Source organism: Aedes albopictus, chromosome 2 (assembly GCF_035046485.1).
Source record: "Aedes albopictus strain Foshan chromosome 2, AalbF5, whole genome shotgun sequence".
NCBI classification, from domain to species: domain Eukaryota; kingdom Metazoa; phylum Arthropoda; class Insecta; order Diptera; family Culicidae; genus Aedes; species Aedes albopictus.
Genome location: NC_085137.1, coordinates 148913554 through 148934379, shown reverse-complemented (window position 1 = coordinate 148934379; position 20826 = coordinate 148913554). Strand labels below are relative to the sequence as shown.

The following is a 20826-nucleotide window of genomic DNA, read 5'->3' as shown; positions in this document are numbered from 1 at the left end:
ACAGCAGATGGCGCGCAGGTGGGCATGTTTGGGTGGGCGTAGAGGGTAGGATCTACCACCCCTGGATCCGACGTGTCCTTGCGCTGCAATCACACTTTGAAGGTGTGTGCACACTATTGTGTCAGTCCAATTTGGGGTGCAGTCAGCAATATGAAAGCACATGAAAGTGTGTTAGTTTTTTTTATCTGTATTAACGAGATTTTTAGCCCTTGGCTAGTTCATCTCAGGACCCACGCTTTACTTCCCTTCCGAAGGAAGAACTCACATTTTGCGAGTTTGTCGGGAGTGGGATTCGATCCCAGGTCCTCGGCGTGATAGTCAAGTGTTCTAACCATCACACCAGGTCCGCTCCACAGTGTGTTAGTGCAAAGCATGACGTCACTTGTTTGCTTGACATCTTATGGACAGATTAGACTAACACGCACGCGAAAATATAATTTTGTTTAACCGCAAAAATTGACATAACCAAAATCCTCATCGCGCTTCTCTATGGGGCTGTCCATTTATTATGTAAGGGGGTTTTTGCGATTTTTCGACACCCCCTCTCCCCCTTGTAAGATTTTTTGTATGAGAACCCAAATATTTGTGTATAAGATTAAGACGTGATTATCGCTTAGGCCAATAACCGAGGAATTCTCAGCGTTACTACTACGAGAAATCACTAGGAGTTTTGACAGGGTAAATGGAGATGTGTTAAGGAATTTGTCGTGGTAAACGAATGTAATGTTTTGATTTTTTGATGTTAAACACCAACGCACCCGTAGTTTGCGTTTCCACGCGAGACAATGCTGAACGCGATCGATTCACAACTATTTACAAAATTACACGTGATAAATAAATCAGAAAGACCTTACCGCATGGTTCGCCGTCTATCTTTTACCATTTATTCATTTGGACTAAAATATTACAAATGTCGACACCGAAGATGACGAACCATTCAAACTTTTGTGTACATGCAAAAAATGAAAAAAACATATTTATTATCAATCAAATGTGCATTTGGAACTAGCGCCGACACATGACGTGACGAACTTTTCAATATTTGTTAGATTAATACACAAAAATCAGAGCAGAATTTTATACAATGTATAATATACATTCTTTAGCATTAATTATTGTGATAAAATGGAACGAGCTCACCAATAAACATCCTTCGAAGTCTCCAGTGCGTATGTGCTGCAGCTTCTTCCACTAACTGGCCACGAAATCACATTGAACCGCTACAACACACGCACACTTATTTTAGAGTCACTTGTTCGGCTGTTCTATTTTCGGTAAAAGTTCGGATTACCGAAGTTCAGCACAGTTTTACCGAAGTTCGGCTATTTTTTACCGAACGTTCGGTAAACATTACCGATGATTCAGTACAGTTTACCGAACGTTCGGTAATTTTTTGACGAACTTTGGTAAATTGTTGCTGAACATTCGGTAATCTGAACTTTTACCGAAAAAAGAACAGCTGAATACGGTAATTTATTTTAAGTGTGCGGGTACGACGATGTGCACATTCAAATTGTCGACGACGACGCCCCGATCCGAATGAAAAAAGCGGCACTTCCACTTTGCCTCCAAAAACACATTAAACCGCCCGTACGAAGATGAGCACGCACGCAGAACGACGACGCGATGCAACGACGAACCAAGACGGACTGAAATGTCATCCGCTGCTGGCATCACACGAAAACTATTTTGTAAAACTCGATATTGAGCTAAAACTCAAAAACTGCTCTACTTCAAATTTTTTTAGCACGGTTTCGAAATCAGTATTAAAATGTACTTCAAAAATTTTGGTCGTTGACAGAAGTTCACGACTTTCGTTTTATTTTGTAAACTAGTGTAATCATAGGTAATCTGAATAATTAGTAGTAATCTTGAGTAATCAATAAGTAATCATAAGTAATCAAGGTAATCACAAGTAATCATGGTAATCAGAAGTAATCTGTAGTAATCAATAGTAATCTTGGAAATCAAAAAGTAATCATAGTAATCACAGTAATCAGAGAAATTTTATCAGTAGTGAAGAATCCACCAACAGGTGATCCCTAATTCATGGTGTGATGCGGCTTTATGCTTACCGTGCCTAGGAACGAATGGCTAGGGGGGTCTAATAAAAACCTAACGGCTAACGGAGCCTGTGGAGTACCAGGGCGCCCTCCACAGTATGTAGCCCTTACTGTGCTAACCGGAGCAATGGTGCAGTGGACCTTATGTTTCTCCGAGACAATCGGCTGCCCTTCTTTAGTCTCACTTGAAGCTAAATAAGGGCGGGAGGGCTGTTACAAAAGTGTCGATTTGGAAACCGCAAAATCCGCGCCAAGCCATTTAAAAACCGCGCCGAGGTCATCAAATCCGCGCCAGTACAAAAACATATGGTTTTGATGACTGAAGCTCATGAAAAGCCAGACTTTTGTTGCACTTCAGATGAAGAGCATTTCTAACGATAAATTAATTTTTCACTATTATTAATCTATGACTTTAGATGACAACTTATACATCAAACAAGAATTGAAGAATGTTGCAAACAGGCATTTTTTTATTGGAAAAAGTTTTGATAGTTCTTTGATTGTTTATCAATCAGTGTGTCTGCTACTTTACTAAGTTTTACTGATTCCTGATCCTTGAAACAATTCCAAAAATTGAGCAATCTTGGCGAATCTTTTAAAACGATTTATCCAGCTTTTTACGCTTTGATGAGGGGTGATGTATTTTTGACGGATGTTGCCGACAGCCCTTGCAGCATCACAGCAGCCAAAAATTTCAGTTCACTGCTCCAGAAACAGAGATGTCCATATCCTCAGTGTGGGAAAGAGAAATAGAAAATACACCACTCACGCTGTGCATCTGAACAGGAGCCCTTCTCTTATATGTGGATCCACCACTGCGATTCGGATGCGCGCAAGCTTGGTGGGTAGAAATAAATCTCTTAGCTCCCTGAGCACTAGGCCACACAACAGTGCGGCGAGAGCGATTTAAAATTCTCTTCGGTGAAAGTGTAAAAAATCACCCGGGTGCGCGCTCCAGTGAGGTTTTTGCGCCAGAGTGCGCGCTGCGGTGAAACGCCGGAGAGTTCTCGCCCCGGCGACACCATGGTGATAATTCGGTGACTGCTGGGTGAAAACACGGGAGAGCGCCGGAGAGCGATGCGCGCGAAAGAGTGAGCCACACTCGATCCAAGGCGGACGAGCAAGAGCACGCACTAGCGCTTGGTCTACCTACCACCCAAAACAAGAGAAACTGGCTTCTTGGTGTGGTGAAAAATGTTCCTATCCCCAGTGTGGTCGATAAACTGACGCCGCAGTGAATCACTACGGTGAAATGCCATCTCTGTCCAGAAATGTCAAAAATTTTCACCTGATGTTACCATTGTTACCATATTTGTTGTTAATCATAAAGCTTTTCCTTCCCGCACATTCGTTACTGATGTGAACAAAAGCCGTCGCATACATTATTTTATTCTGTTTGTCATCTGCAAGAAAGTTTATTCTTTGAAGAAATTGTGCGCCGCAACTCGTCCACTGGTCTAGCCCCTGGCGAATTCCTTGTGCTGTATGGTTCTGAGAGACTTGACAGATGACCTTAACGAGCGGGCTGTGGTGGTGCCCCTCGTGGGTTACCGGGAGACTTTCGCCGTGTTGACTCAGCCAACGTTATTGTGGCGGGGATCATCGTGGGTGTTCTTGGCTGGCCATGGGCTCCCTTCCGTTGTCACCGGATGGCCCGATGGACGAAGCTGCGGCGGGAATCTTCACGGTTGAAACAGAATAGGTAAAAGGTTCCCTACCTATTCTGTCTCTGGGTACTGCGTGCATAGCCTCACAATTTCTTGGGATTAATGGGGGCTTTGAGTAATGTTTTTTTTTTGCTTTATTTTAGAGACTTTCAGCCCTGAGCTAATTCGTTCTTTTGTGAGTAATGTTATTTATTTACATCGGGTGCGTTAAAATTTAGAGATGTTAGTCGGTAACAGAACAAATATACAATTATAAAAAAACAACTACCAAACAGTCTCGAACCAAAAACCTCGTGATTGCCTACCTCGCATGCTGACCACCCAACTATGGACCCAGTTGTTGAGGGAGGGAATAAAATGCACACAAAAAGCTTTTATGGTGTGACTATCAGCTTGCCAAACCTGCTTATATTTGTTGTTCTGGTAACAATGGCACACGCAGAAAAATGGCGCTTGTTTAAAACAATAAAACGCATGGTTGATTTTCAAACTGAGAATTTACTTATTCCAAAGTTATATTTAATTGTTTTCATTTAGAGTTTATCGATAAAAACAACCGATTACCATCATTTCATATAATGTCAAAAATGTCATTTGTTTCAACAAAATAAAAACCATAAACATGGTCCGAAAGCACTCACACACCTATAAAATGCTTACCCCAACATCGCCACAACGAAGAAGGTGCAGCAAATCCATCACGCCAACTTCCAAGTGCAGCTTTGGTCGTGATGGATAACGCGCTGGTACTCACGACAGCATCCACAAAAAGTTGATCGGCTTCGCCTTTTTGTCTTTTTTTTTAGTCGTTCTCCTCTCCATCCGCTCACCGACGGTCTAAAAATAGATTTCCGAGCTGCCGCAGGAGCTGCCGTCACCAACACAATCACATTCCGGCTTTGGTAGTCACAAAAGTGCAGTCGTTTAAAACAATCTGTTATTTTAGGTTGAAACTACCAAATCTGTGTTTGTTCTAACAAACTGTGAAAAATTTCGTCAAATGAAAACATTTGTATTATCAAACAATGCAACAGTTCAGTTTAAACTAGAAATCAATTTGTCGCTATAGTAAACTGAAAAATCGGTTGATTTGAACTAGAATTTAATTATGTTTACAATTTATTTTTCTGCGTGCAACATGAGGTGAAAATTTTTGACATTTCTGGAGCAGTGAACTGAAATTGTTGGCTGCTGTGATGCTGCAAGGGCTGTCGGCAAGATCCGTCAAAAATGCATCACCCCTCATCACAGCGTAAAAAGCTGGATAATCAACGTTGTGGTTGATAACCTGAAATAAAATCTGTAAATACAAAAAAAAAATTCGAGAAAATTGAAAGAAAATTGTCAGAAACTTCTTAAGGATTTCAAGGATTACTTTCTACAGAAACTTATTTGATGACGATACAAATAGAGTAATGCAGTGGAATTCATTGATTAAATCATCAATACATTTTACTTCCAAGGGAGATGTTCATAAAAAGAAAGCACTTCATAAAAAATGCCTGGCAAATGTTCTGGACATTACGCAAAAGATATGTTGATTGATTGATTTGTCTTTATTTAAGAGACTTTCAGCCCTTGGCTGGTTCGTCTCTACAAAAGATATGTAAAAAGTATAAATCCAACAGAAATTTATGATAAAAGCTTCTGGCCACACCGCACCCTTGGAAATTTAGTGAAGATTTTAGCAAGAATGTCCGCATTCTTAGGATTCCGAAAGCTTCAACGATTCGTTCAAGTATTCTGCAAAAATATCCTCCAAAAATTCTACCAAGAAACCCTTTAATAACTGTTCCCGCAACTCCCTCACAACGAGTGCTCCGACTGGAATTCAAAGAGATATTTTACAACAAAAATTTACGTATTTTTAGGATAATTCTATTAAAATTTTAGCAAAAAAAATCAAATTCGACATAAATTCCACAAATAACTGAATCAGAAATTTTGTGAATTCCGTTAAGCTCATCCATAATGAATGAAAAAAGTCCTTCCTGCATGTTAAAAAAATTCTTTGTTTTCCGAAGCTTTTTCCATGGAATTTTCTAAGAATGCAATCACAAAAATCTTCAGGACGTCTAACCTATATATATCTTTTTTAAGAAATTTCTGAATATTCACGACATACTGTGTCAGAAAACCAATCAGATTGATTTCTCTCGACACATACAGTCTACAGAACCAATGATTTTCTTTACGAGATTCTATTACATGTGACTACAAAATTCAACCGAATGTTTCTTCAAAATTTCCGATAGGCGTCTTTTTTACAAATTCCATATCGCCCAGCCCCATAACTCTAAATTGAAAATGTTCATTATTTTTTACTGATTGTGATGAGCCTCATGTCTAAATATTTAATAAAAGTGCATTTGAAAACGATTTCCGCAAAATCCGCGCCGAAATTAGCAAAAACGCGCGAGATCCGCGCGAAACGCAAAAACCGCGAAAAACGCAAAATCCGCGCTACATGTAACAGCCCTGGGATTATGAAGATGTTGTTAATGGATTACCTACATCGGCTGTTTTCCTAGTCTCCGCATCGACCAATGTGGCGCTAGCTTCTATGCGCGAAAAGTCGCTAAAAGTAAATCGCAAAAATATTGTATGGCGAATAGCATCTAAAGGCAAATTTATCGAAGTGGAATACATTATTCGAAAAAATATTTGGTAGTGGTTGTGCACAATGGTGACCACTATTAAGGCTACCAAATATTTTTTTCGGGAAAAGCTTTATATTTCAAGTAATTTGAGTTTAGATGCATTTCGCCATACAAAATTAAATTGATTTACTCCTGCTGATCAACTGTGGCTGCGCGCAAAGCGGGTAGTCCATTAGTTTAAATTTTCACCTATATGATTTCGCATTATGCGATTTACACAGTGTATTCTGTGTATCCTCGCCTTTGGCGTTTTCCAATCGATACTGATTTGGTTTTATTGTTGCTGTTCTTTGTTGTGCTGTTGCTGCGAAGAGTTTAATCTTACCTAGTTTGGGTAGTGGCTAAGTTAGGATAGCTCAGATCAATCTTCAGCATAAAAGAACAGCAACGATCAATCTTTGCAAACTTATGCAAAATGGCCTTGGTACAAGAACCTTACTTTCGTGAACCCGGTTTTTGCTACTTTCAGTAAACATGAAATGGCAAACTCGCGTGTCAGAAAGCATTCGCTCAAAAGCAATCTTGTTTGGGTGTTTTCTTAGATATCGAGGGTGCCTTTGACAATGTGCCTTTTGATGCCATATTGCAAGCCGCATGGAGTCATGGTAAATTTCATCTATAATGATTTCCAATTGGATTCATCAAATGCTCAAAAACCGATATCTCTTCTCGACATTGTGTCTAGCAGGGATTAGGAAATTGAGTGTTTGTGGATGCCCCCAAGGGGGAGCCTTGCCACCGCTTTTGTGGAATCTCGTAGCAGATACGCTATTGAGGCAACTCAATAATAGCGGTTTTCCTACTTATGGTTTTGCCGACGATTTCCTAGCATTGTTGGTTGGTATGTGTAACACCACCCTTTTCGACCTGGTGCAAAGCGCCCTTCAGGTAGTTGAGGGTTGGTGTCGCCAATATGACCTTTCGGTTAATCCGAGTAAAGGCGAAACCGTAATGGCGTTCGACCTTTGCGTCTCTTTGATTCTGAAATCGATGTGACTGAACAGGTAGAGTACGTTGGAGTCATTCTTGATTCCAAGCTTTCCTGGAAACCTCACATTGAGTTCAGAATCAAGAAAGCTTGTATGGCCTTCGGGCAATGCCGGCGAAAGTTTGGTACAACTTGGGGTCTAAAACCCAAGTATATCAAATGGATTTACACAACTGTGGTTCGGCCAATATTGGCCTATGGATGTCTGGTGGCAAAAGGGCGAAATGAGAACGGTCCAATCAAAGTTAGGCCATCTCGAAAGGATGTGCCTAATGGCGATGTCTGGAGCGTTCTCTTCAACTCCCACGGCAGCGCTCGAAGTTCTCTTTGACGTTGCTCCACTACACATTCATCTCAAACAAGAAGCACTTTCTTGCACTTACCGTCTACGGGAACTCGGTCTACTAGAGGATACTCCTGTGATCCGCACATCAACACACACCTCGTTGTTTCCACTTTTGGTGAATTGGGACAAAATTGTCCTCGCTCCAAGTGATCTTACAATTGCTTATAATTTACCATATAGGACATTTTCCACGAAATTCCCTTCCCAGGAAGAGTGGACATCTGGTTATCTGGAGAGAAATACTTCAGACGGCATCGTACACCCTTAAATGAAACAACACAGCGCACGAGTAACTTTCACGCAGCGAGCAAAAAGACAAAAGAATTTTCACGCAGATTTGTGTAACACCGGATCAGCACATTTTTTGTGTTGATCCGGTGTTACACAAATCTGCGTGAAAATTCTTTTGTCTTTTCGGTCGCTGCGTGAAAGTTACTCGTTGCGCTGTGTACATCGAGTTCTGCGTGTATGTTACACTGATGGCTCCCTTCTCGAAGGTCGAGCAGGTGCTCATGTTTATTCTCGTGAGGTAAGGCTGTATCAGTCTTACTCACTGCACCGTTTTTCAGGCCGAAATCTTTGCTCTTATGTGCGGAGTGCATCAGCACTTCAGCAGCACGTAATGGGCAAAGTAATATACTTCTGTTCAGATAGCCAGGCTGCTATGAAAGCATTTGCTTCTGCCAACTCCAGGTCGAAGATAATTATCGCTTGTCGAACTCAAATCGAGGAGCTGAATTCAGCAAACGCTGTTCATCTTGTAAGGGTACCTGGCCATTCTTCCATCGCTGGAAATGAATTGGCTGATGAGTTAGCTCGCACTGGAGCGTCACATGTCGTCATTGGCCCTGAGCCAGCTATTCCGATATCGAAGTGTTGGGTAAAGCTTCAGATTCACACCTGGGCTGCCACTCAACACAGACAATACTGGAATAGTTTGGAGTCATGTCGTCAAACCAAATTGTATTGTACTGAGCCATCTCCAAGGGCGGCGAAGTATCTTACAAATCTGTCAAAGTAGAATTGCAGCATTCTGGTCAAAGCATCGACTGGCCACTGTCGACTCAGCTATCACATGGCGAATATTCAGCAAGCTGATTCATTTGCATGTTATAGCTGTGAATCCGATTATGGAACTTCGTATCATTTGATATTTTTCACTGAAAATTTTCCTTGCTTCGCTGGGCAACATGACGTTTCCTTCCAGCGAAGGCTTACGCGATGCAGGAAATTACTGAATTTCACACTAACACAGCAGAAACCCTAATAGAAAAATATGATACAACGTGCTTAACAACCCTTTCGGGCTATCTTCTTGATCATATACTGAATAATACAATCATTCACTCGCCTGTGTATAATACATTTTTATTAGGGAAGTCTGTCCAACAAGACCTCAATACCTACATATGCATTTTCAGCGAAAAGCTCTATTTGCGTGACAACAATCCACTCCCATGACTAACGGGCGACCGCCGTCAAATATCAGGATTGCCAACTGCCCGGCGACTGCTGTCAGCTCTCTTTGTCGCCGAATCTGGCGCTGGGTCTCCGGCGCGGAAACCCAAAGGGGGGAATAAAATTTTGGGGTTTGCGCGCAATATGTAACTGTCCAGTTTTTGCGCAACTGCGTTTCCGAGTATTCGGTAAACACTTATTAAGTGAAACTGACTTCAGAGACCTGAATGTTCAGGATATTCTCGCTGTGGTAAAGAGCTATAGGCTCTCTTTCGCTTTATGCGTTATTACAGTACTTTTTCAGAGCGCTGTTTGAACCCTTTGCTCATGCGTTAGTACCCTCTTCCAGGGCATTTTTCCTATTTCCCTACCTGTCCTTATCCCCATCCTTATCCTTATTTCCTTCCTTTTCCCTCAGGTAGATGATGAAATAGGCTATTATTTCTGATACATGATGGTCTCCCGTACCTACATTCTCCTCACCATTCAGGTGTTCATCGAAATACTGCTTCCACCTTTCAATCATCTCATGTAAATCTGTCAGAAGGCTCCCATCTTTATATCTGCAGATTGCGGCTCGCGGTATACGTTTCATCGTTATAATCGGACCATTTCTTGGAAGTAGGCGTGTTACTTCGATCGTCCCTATAATTTGTACTCTGATTTCTCTTTACCAGTTGCAACCATGTTAGCCCTCTTTACTACCATCAACAGTCGATAAAACAGATATTCAGAATAGGAATTTCGGACAGCTTTCGAAAAAAAACTATATCTCAAAATGTTTTACATTTTTGTACAAAACAGTATTTAATTCAGCAGATCAATAATGTGCATCGTAGAAAACTATTCCTCTTTGAGCGAGATTTCTGAGTAAATGTTGTCAAAAACTAACAAAAGCAGAAAAGGAAAACAGAATTAAGTTCCAATAGGTTCCAATCAGCTTTCTCTAAATTCATCATTTTTGCTCTTATTTTTCTATCTATGGCTAGCCGCCGATTGACGTTTTTCGTATACCGAAACAGAAAAAAATAATAATGATGAGGACACTCACAATCCAATGATTTATATTACCGCGTATTTGTTCGCTCGGCGTAAAATAATAAAGAAAGAGGGGGAAATGAAAACATAAACATATTTCAACTTTGAAACTAAGATGCTAACGTTTCGAGGTTCTGGAATCTAGTAAAACAAAAGAGTTTCAGAAATCAAAACTAAAAGGGACAGAAATGTATAAACTTCGGCCTTTTAGAACTTCTACCGTGTTTTTCGTCACTTCGAACGCGACCCGTGAAAATGATAGCTTCTTCACACAAAAATACTTGGCGGCAGTGTTTGGTTTGATTCGTCCTTACCCAAATGATTCCAAGGGGTTTCCCCCGTCTAAGGCACAGAATTGGTAGCAATGGCAATGGGCCACGTCACGGGGCCCTTCATCACAATATCGGCCAGGCTCTGCTTGATCCGGATGAAGCGTCGTTTGAACTCCAGACCGCATCCCTTCGAGAGCCGGAAATCGCACAGGATCCGGCCGTCCATTTCCACGATGTTCGCCTTGAAGATCAGCTGCAGCTTCCGGCGGTCGATCGTCGAGATGGTGATCAGTGCATCGTCGTTGCACTTCCAGCTGTAGCCCAGCTTCTCGAAGGTGGTCGTCAGCCGTTTCAGCGTTTCGTCGCACTTGGTGGAAACGAAAAACCTCGTCATGCGCCGAACCAACCGCTGGAAGGGATTATTCGACTGGGTGGCTCCCACCGACTGGGTGGGATTCATCTGGGTACACAGGATCAGATCATCCAGCATGGTGGGTTGCGAGAAGCAAAACCCATTCCGCGCTTCGAGGGCTTCCTCGACGCCGTGCAGGACTTCGGAGTGGGCGATGGTAGTAGGTACCGGTTGGGACTGGCACATCCGAGAGGTGGAATCGTCCAGCGGGGTGGATAGGTTTTGGTTGGAACAGAGGCGCTTGGCACGTGGTGATACGACTCCGTCGACCACGTCCCGTCCGAGGGCGCCGTTGTCAGAGAGACCTGTTTGGGAAACGATGAGATTGGGAAAAAAGGATTACCAAATTGTAATGGCGCTTCAAAAATAAAATAAAAAGTGATCAATGAAACAGCAAAATAGGTTCAGAGCCGTATTTACGCACTAACTACTAAACGCTCAACTCCCTGGTGAAATTTTTGAAGGAATTCCTGGAGGAATCCCAGGAGGAATTCTTGAAAGAATTCCAGGAGAAATTCCTGGAGGAATCCCAGGAGGAATTCCTGGAGGAATCCCAGGAGGAATTCTTGAAGGAATCCCAGGAGGAATTCCTGGAGGAATCCCAGGAGGAATTCCTGAAGGAATCCCAGGAGGAATTCCTGAAGGAATCCCAGGAGGAATTCCTGAAGGAATCCCAGGAGGAATTCCTGAATAAATCCCAGGAGGAATTCCTGGAGGAATCCCAGGAGGAATTCCTGAAGGAATCCCAGGAGGAATTCCTGAAGGAATCCCAGGAGGAATTCCTGAAGGAATCCCAGGAGGAATTCCTGAAGGAATCCCAGGAGGAATTCCTGAAGGAATCCCAGGAGGAATTCCTGAAGGAATCCCAGGAGGAATTCCTGAAGGAATCCCAGGAGGAATTCCTGAAGGAATCCCAGGAGGAATTCCTGAAGGAATCCCAGGAGGAATTCCTGAAGGAATCCCAGGAGGAATTCCTGAAGGAATCCCAGGAGGAATTCCTGAAGGAATCCCAGGAGGAATTCCTGAAGGAATCCCAGGAGGAATTCCTGAAGGAATCCCAGGAGGAATTCCTGAAGGAATCCCAGGAGGAATTCCTGAAGGAATCCCAGGAGGAATTCCTGAAGGAATCCCAGGAGGAATTCCTGAAGGAAACCCAGGAGAAATTCCTGAAGGAATCCCAGGAGGAATTCCTGAAGGAATCCCAGGAGGAATTCCTGAAGGAATCCCAGGAGGAATTTCTGAAGGGTTCCCAGGAGGAATTCCTGAAGGAATCCCAGAAGGAATTCCTGAAGGAATCCCAGAAGGAATTCCTGAAGGAATCCCAGAAGGAATTCCTGAAGGAATCCCAGAAGGAATTCCTGAAGGAATCCCAGGAGGAATTTCTGAAGGAATCCCCGGAGGAATTCCTGGAGGAATCCCAGGAGGAATTCCTGAAGGAATGCCAGGAAGAAATCCTGAAGGAATCCCAGGAGGAATTTCTGAAGGAATCCCAGGAGGAATTTATGAAGGAATCCCAGTAGGAATTCCTGAAGGAATGCCAGGAAGAAATCCTGAAGGAATTCCAGGAGAAATTCCTGAAGGAATCCCAGGAGGAATTTCTGAAGGAATCCCCGGAGGAATTCCTGGAGGAATCCCAGGAAGAAATCCTGAAGGAATCCCAGGAGGAATTTCTGAAGGAATCCCAGGAGGAATTTATGAAGGAATCTCAGGAGGAATTCCTGAAGGAATCCCAGGAGGAATTCCTGAAGGGTTCCCAGGAGGAATTCCTGAAGGAATCCCAGAAGGAATTCCTGAAGGAATCCCAGAAGGAATTCCTGAAGGAATCCCAGAAGGAATTCCTGAAGGAATCCCAGAAGGAATTCCTGAAGGAATCCCAGGAGGAATTTCTGAAGGAATCCCCGGAGGAATTCCTGGAGGAATCCCAGGAGGAATTCCTGAAGGAATGCCAGGAAGAAATCCTGAAGGAATCCCAGGAGGAATTTCTGAAGGAATCCCAGGAGGAATTTATGAAGGAATCCCAGTAGGAATTCCTGAAGGAATGCCAGGAAGAAATCCTGAAGGAATTCCAGGAGAAATTCCTGAAGGAATCCCAGGAGGAATTTCTGAAGGAATCCCCGGAGGAATTCCTGGAGGAATCCCAGGAAGAAATCCTGAAGGAATCCCAGGAGGAATTTCTGAAGGAATCCCAGGAGGAATTTATGAAGGAATCTCAGGAGGAATTCCTGAAGGAATCCCAGGAGGAATTCCTGAAGCAATCCCAGGAGGAATTCCTGAATAAATCCCAGGAGGAATTCCTGGAGGAATCCCAGGAAGAATTCCTGAAGGAATCCCAGGAGGAATTCCTGAAGGAATCCCAGGAGGAATTCCTGAAGGAATCCCAGGAGGAATTCCTGAAGGAATCCCAGGAGGAATTCCTGAAGGAATCCCAGGAGGAATTCCTGAAGGAATCCCAGGAGGAATTCCTGAAGGAATCCCAGGAGGAATTCCTGAAGGAATCCCAGGAGGAATTCCTGAAGGAATCCCAGGAGGAATTCCTGAAGGAATCCCAGGAGGAATTCCTGAAGGAATCCCAGGAGGAATTCCTGAAGGAATCCCAGGAGGAATTCCTGAATAAATCCCAGGAGGAATTCCTGGAGGAATCCCAGGAGGAATTCCTGAAGGAATCCCAGGAGGAATTCCTGAAAGAATCCCAGGAAGAATTCCTGAAGCAGGAGGAATTCCTGAAGGTTTCTCAGGAGGAATTCCTGAAGGTTTCTCAGGAGGAATTCCTGAAGGAATCTCAGGAGGAATTCCTGAAGGAATCCCAGGAGGAATTCCTGAAGGAATCCCAGGAGGAATTCCTGAAGGAATCCCAGGAGGAATTCCTGAAGGAATCCCAGGAGGAATTCCTGAAGGAATCCCAGGAGGAATTCCTGAAAGAATCCCAGGAAGAATTCCTGAAGCAGGAGGAATTCCAAAAGGTTTCTCAGGAGGAATTCCTGAAGGTTTCTCAGGAGGAATTCCTGAAGGAATCTCAGGAGGAATTCCTGAAGGAATCCCAGGAGGAATTCCTGAAGGAATCCCAGGAGGAATTCCTGAAGGAATCCCAGGAGGAATTCCTGAAGGAATCCCAGGAGGAATTCCTGAAGGAATCCCAGGAGGAATTCCTGAAGGAATTCCAGGAGGAATTCCTGAAGGAATCCCAGGAGGAATTCCTGAAGGAATCCCAGGAGGAATTCCTGAAGGAATCCCAGGAGGAATTCCTGAAGGAATCCCAGGAGGAATTCCTGAAGGAATCCCAGGAGGAATTCCTGAAGGAATCCCAGGAGGAATTCCTGAAGGAATCCCAGGAGGAATTCCTGAAGGAATCCCAGGAGGAATTCCTGAAGGAATCCCAGGAGGAATTCCTGAATAAATCCCAGGAGGAATTCCTGGAGGAATCCCAGGAGGAATTCCTGAAGGAATCCCAGGAGGAATTCCGGAAGGAATCCCAGGAGGAATTCCGGAAGGAATCCCAGGAGGAATTCCGGAAGGAATCCCAGGAGGAATTCCTGAAGGAATCCCAGGAGGAATTCCTGAAGGAATCCCAGGAGCAATTCCTGAAGGAAACCCAGGAGTAATTCCTGAAGGAATCCCAGGAGGAATTCCTGAAGGAATTCCTGAAGGAATCCCAGGAGGAATTCCTGAAGGAATCCCAGGAGGAATTCCTGAAGGAATCCCAGGAGGAATTCCTGAAGGAATCCCAGGAGGAATTCCTGAAGGAATCCCAGGAGGAATTCCTGAAGGAAACCCAGGAGGAATTCCTGAAGGAATCCCAGGAGGAATTCCTGAAGGAATCCCAGGAGGAATTCCTGAAGGAATCCCAGGAGGAATTCCTGAAGGAATCCCAGGAGGAATTTCTGAAGGAATCCCAGGAGGAATTTCTGAAGGGTTCCCAGGAGGAATTCCTGAAGGAATCCCAAAAGGAATTCCTGAAGGAATCCCAGAAGGAATTCCCGAAGGAATCCCAGGAGGAATTTCTGAAGGAATCCCCGGAGGAATTCCTGGAGGAATCCCAGGAGGAATTCCTGAAGGAATCCCAGGAAGAAATCCTGAAGGAATCCCAGGAGGAATTTCTGAAGGAATCCCAGGAGGAATTTATGAAGGAATTCCAGCAGGAATTTTTGAAGGAATCCCAGGAAGAAATCCCAGGAGGAAAAGCAAAACTTTCGCGAAGACAACATTAAATTTATCTAAAATTTAAGTTTTGGGCACAAACAATGATGTTTTTGTAAATACGGCTCAGAACCTATTGAATATTATGAATAAAAAATTAATGAAAGCATCGAGCACAGCGTCATTTGTTCGATCATTGAAAAACTACAACTCTGGAAAACAGCAACACAACAATGTTAAAAAACCAAGGCGAAACTCAAAAGTCACCATTCATTAGGTTTTTGGTGATAAAGCTATATGCAATCAGAAACGTATCAGCATACAGCTAAAATCACCAAAGATCCAATAAACGTGATAAACAGGCAGGTGTGGGTTTTGGCAGACAGGCAGGCATAAAAAACTGAAAAACTTATCACAAAACACAAATTAAAAACAAAGATAGTTAAATAAAAATACTGGCAACGAATATTAGTTCATTTTTCTTCTTGCACTTTCTTCGTTTTTCGATTGGGATCAGAGGAGGCACGTCGACACCGCCCAAGTCTTCCATGCTTTGGTAATCTAGCTTTATGAAATATTAAATTCTATCATACAGCTAAAGCGCCAAAGCATGGACGATGGGTTCGTTTGTAGAGTCTGATCCGATTCATTTTACACGACTTCTGATGTGGCATTTTCGCAACACTGGCTTAGATACCGAGGTGCTCTCAGGGGTTTTCAACACCGCACCCAGGACAGTGCGGATTGCTTTTCAAATGCACATCTGAGAGTCACTCAGTACCTGAGCCGGTGAAGTGCGATGTTGTTCGAAATTATTTACACCTGTGGTCACAAATGGCTGGAACTGCTGAAACCAGGGCGCTGTGTTGATACATAGTCTTCGAATTGAAGTTTTGTTAAAAAACGAGAATACAATGCTCTCATTTTCATCCTAATCGAAACAAATGAAGTGCTACACAAAAACTAAAAATCTGATATGTAATTCATCATAATTGGAATAGTTCACATGTTCATTGCAGATTGTATGAACGTAAAACATATCCGCCAGCCATCAAGATTTACTATGACTTTGTGAAATTAGATTCTTTGCAACTATCTCTGCAACCGGCAACACTGCATAATGTACATAAAACATCGATTGAAACGGGTTTGACATAAAATCCTGGATTTGAATTTTCAGTAAAGATTGTGTAGATGTCAAGTGGCATCTTTGGCCTCATTCAGAATGATTGTAGTAGCTGGAAACACTTAGATTCAAAGAAAGTTGATTATCTCAGATCCGATGATACACTGAAAGCCGGCTTGCGGTTGAAATTACTATTCTGAGGGTCAATTTAAATACACAACGCCACTAAATTTGTGCAGACTGAGTTTCGTTTCAATTCAACAGATAAATGTTTTCAATTTTACCATGGACCCGATTAACAATGAAAAAAGTTTTCGTTAGAAACCGGATTCGAACCAAAAACCTTGAGATTACCAGCCTCCCACGCTAGCACTCGGCTATCGAACCGGTTGATATGAGAGGAAACAAAACGAAGAAGCGTTTGTGGGTCGATGATCACGTTTTGCCATGGTAAATTTGAAAACATCTTTATGCTTGTCATTACCGCGAGCCTTGTTGATATTGCTGGCATTGTTGATATTGCTGGCAACACTGATCACCAACCTCGCCGCTGTAGAACGCGTCAGCGTGGTGCAAATGACCCAACCGTCCTGAAAGGGTTAAGTCAGCTGATGGCCATTTTTTACATCTTGATCTAAGGTTAAAGGGTTGAAACATTATTTTTGACAAATGAAAATGGATCTCACGATGGTCAATAATTTCACCCGGTACTTACTGGAAGAATTCTGTATCGCTAATAAAACGCTGAGCGACTCTTCATATCTTGTCGTACTTCGTAGACCAAAATTTGATCATCTCAGAACCCCCCTCCCCCTCGTAGACTTTTCAGGCCAAACATGTCTAAAGGTCCAATCTGCAGAAGAGAGGCTCTCTTTGGTTTTCCTCTCTTTCGTTAATATCTCAGCTGTATATTTGTAATATGATTGTCTCCTTGCATTGAACGATAGTCAAAACAATCGTCTTTTGATTTGTACCGCAAAAATAGTTGAAAAGTGTACCATTACATTGCAATAATTGAAAGAGAAAGTGAACAAAGAGAGCCTCTCAAATGCAGATAGGACCTATTGAAATGTTTGGCCTGTTTTGTCCATACACAACTTTTAAAATGTGTGTAGAGCGTACGCGTTGGCCAGAACTGGTCGTTTTTTGCTATAACTCAGTTAATTTTGAACTGATTCTCATGAAAAAATAAGGCACGATTACTACGATCTGTGTTTTTGTTAAATCAATTCAATTGGGTTTTTAAATTTCGTAAAATGTATTGATTTTTTATTTTCATACAAAAAAACATCTTTTTTCGAGTCCCTATGATTTTTTTTTCAGATTTTAGAATTTTATTTTGGTGTCTAAAACCGGTTTTAAAGAGATTTTTTGAAATCACCTTTTGACAGCTGGACAACTGCTTGACAGCTCCGTTCAGTACAAACTGCGACGAGGGGTGATTCGATAAATCGCTTCGTCCATACAAAACTTCAAACTGGTTTTTGAATAGGTTCCCGGGCATCAACATTCATGAAAATTAGGATTTCGGTTCAGTTTGGCATGAAGATTCGGAATATGGAATTATCTCAATACCGCTAAAGAAGCCAATTCATGTTAAAAATATCATTTACAATACAATGTATGGTTGACCACATTACATCATATTTTTTTTGTATTTTTATTTTTAGCTATTGTAAAAATGGTATCCGGCCATTTGGCCGAACGCCGTTTGGCCGAATGCCATCTGGTCGAAAGGGTCATTTGACCGAATCGAGATCAAAAGAATTTAGAAGAAGTTTTTCACATTCTAATTGCCAATATGATCATCAGAAATCCTTCTTTAATCATAGGCTATTCTTTCTAGTTTTGATATTCAGGGATTAGTTGGCGTTGAAACTGCCTATATTTTATCAAAGATTTTTCCGTCTTTGACTCATAGGCTGATCTTTCAAGTTATACTGAGACTGGTAACAGTGATATGGTCACTTAAGGCGAAACTGGAAGCATTTTCTCATTTTTTCGGTTTTTGATTTTTTATTAAATAACGAAGCAATATTTTTAAAATCGGTTTTCGTGCACATGTAGAGTATGGATCAAGGTATCTTCTCAATTTTTTTTGAGGTGGAAAATGTTTTCCATGTTTGCAAAAAAACATTTTTTTGTGAAATTTTGTTCAAAAATGGTTTCTGCAAAAACGAAAAACATTTTCCACTACAAAAAAAATCAGAAGATACCTTGATCCATACTCTACATGTGCACGAAAACCGATTTTGAAAATATTGCTTCGTTATTTAATAAACAATCAAAAACCAAAAAGTGAGGAAATGCTTCCAGTTTCGCCTTTAGTTCATCATTCATTTTTCGGCCAAATGGCATTCGGCCAAACGATCCTTTCGGCCAGATGGCATTCGGCCAAATGACCCGGAACCTGTAAAAATGTGGTTTTGAATAGTACTGTTCTGCCGTGAATCGCATATCAGTCCCATCTTTGCTGGATTTCTTATGCAAATGGGACAGATATGCGATTCACGGCAGTGTTACAATACGATGTTTGGTTTTTCTATTGTATTTTTTGTTCGGGTAAAGTCTTCAAAAATAAACGGAGCTCTCTAAATCAGGGGGTTTCAGACATTTTGGTTTGCGGTGCACTTTTTGAAAACAAATCTCTACGCGGTGCACCTGGTCTTAAGGGCAAAGAATGTAATTTAGAATTTGTTAAACAAGCTGTCACCAGGCTTGATAATTCGACACTTATTCTTCATTATGGCCAAACTGACATTTTCGATTTCTCTTCATCAATCCTCTCTTTGTTTTTTTTTACGGAAAGTGATTAAGTTTTCCAAAGATTTTTTGGTTGAAATGCGAAGACGACGACAACATCTTGCTCTAGAAACAAAAAGAATAATGATTTTGGTTGTTTTGATCAAGTTATTAGCGTAAGAGAGAGTCGACGAAGAGAAATTGATCAAATCAGTCAGACTTCTAAGAAAAATCATTGACAAGTGCACCGCGGCAGTTTGAAAATTCTGCCTTCAATTCAAAACCTGTTTGGTGAAAAATTTACAAAAAATATGGATTCCAGCAAGAGTCTCATTAGGCATTCGCGAATGAAAATATCATACTATATTTCGCAATAATTTGCTATGGAACTCCAAATATCCTACAGGGAATGTATTTTCAAGAATTTTGGTAAAATATCGAGGTATTTAAAATACAGCTCCGATCTCAATGGTGGGCCAGGAAACCTAGAAGAAATTTAACAAATACCTTGTCAAAAATATGTAAGAGTTTTGAAAGTAAAGCTTCCGATGATTTTGTAGGAGTTTTTGACATAAATTTCTCCAGAAATCTAGTGACAGTATTGGAAAAATGTCTTTCAAAAGTCATGAAGTAACCATACAGGGACCAACCTTGGGGCCGACGCAGGAGCTCGTTGAGATTCTGGCTAGGAATCAATTAAAAATTATCAGTAGTGTTGCAAGAAATTTACTGTGGATCTACTCAAGATCTCCCCCGTAAATTTCCAGAAATACCCCCGCAAGAAAACTTTTTACGTCGCACAACTATGTTACTCGAACGAAGCTTCGACAGGTAATGAAAACAAAATGCAAGTTAGTGTGGGAAAAAAAATATTTCAAGGACGAGTGCATGCACCTGGAAGTCGCTTAAAAAAGTAACAGCCAGACTTGACAGAAACTTCCTCGCGAGAAAATGAAGAATTTGGCGATTTTGTGAGAAGTGAAAATAAAACTCAGAAATCACAACGCGAATCCTCAACCGCAACGAGCGTGAGCTTATCGCGCAGCGAGGAGTTCGTCCAACACTCATAAGTGCTTGTTATGTTTCTCACGTTCACTCACACTTAAAAAGCTCTCCTGAGTTCGACTCCCATACAAAGAAAGACTTTCGAGGCACTTTTCTAACCGAAATCATCATCGGGTATTTTTTAGTTACCCTCTTCCTCGCTCAGATTTTATTGCCTCTCTGTTTGGGGTTCGTTTGCTTCCTCGCGACGAGCAAAAGCAAAACACCGCTCTAGAACATGTTGTAAAACTCTTTTGATTTTGAGGAGAATTCGACAATGATTATTCTTAAAAGCCTGACTGACGTGATCGATTTGTTTTCGTCGACTCTCCCTTTCGCTAATAACTTGATCAAAACAACCAAAATCGTTATTCTTTTTGTTTCTAGAGCAAGATGTTGTCATCGTCTTCGCATTTCAACCAAAAATTCTTTGGATAACTTAATACACTTTCCGTAAAAACACAAAAAGAGGATCGATGAAGAGAAATCGAAAATGTCAGTTAGGCCATAATGAAGAATCAATGTCGAATTATCAGGCCTGGTAACAGCTTGTTTATCAAATTCTAAATTACATTCTTTAACCTTAAGACCAGGTGCATCGCGTAGAGATTTATTTCCAAAAAGTGCACCGTAAACCGAAATGTCTGAAAACCCCTGCACTTGCAACAGTGATACTCACTTGCTTCTATCTCAGTCCAAAAACATGCTATCAAAAAATGATGTTTGAAGGGCTTTTAGATTGTAGTTTAATTTAAGAGTTTGCCGAATAAAGTAAAGATCGCAGACGCATACCAAAGTTGTGAGAGAGCTCTGAGTACGAGATGAGTGAAATTTGTGTAATTCATACTCACCTTGTGCTCACAGCTCTCTCACGGT

At 41.7% G+C, this 20826-nt stretch overlaps 1 protein-coding gene across 2 annotated transcripts in view; it reads right to left on the bottom strand.

The window, feature by feature from the left end:
• Positions 1-9955: 9955 nt before the first annotated feature.
• The window catches only part of LOC109421007 (serine/threonine-protein kinase grp), a 114549-nt gene continuing 103678 nt past the window's right edge, over positions 9956-20826 (bottom strand). For both annotated transcript variants that reach the window (XM_029859298.2, XM_062850603.1), the window contains exon 7: positions 9956-11209. In XM_029859298.2, coding sequence (XP_029715158.1) covers positions 10563-11209 — 647 coding nt within the window. In that variant the 3' untranslated portion in view covers positions 9956-10562. The remainder of the gene's footprint in view (positions 11210-20826) is intronic.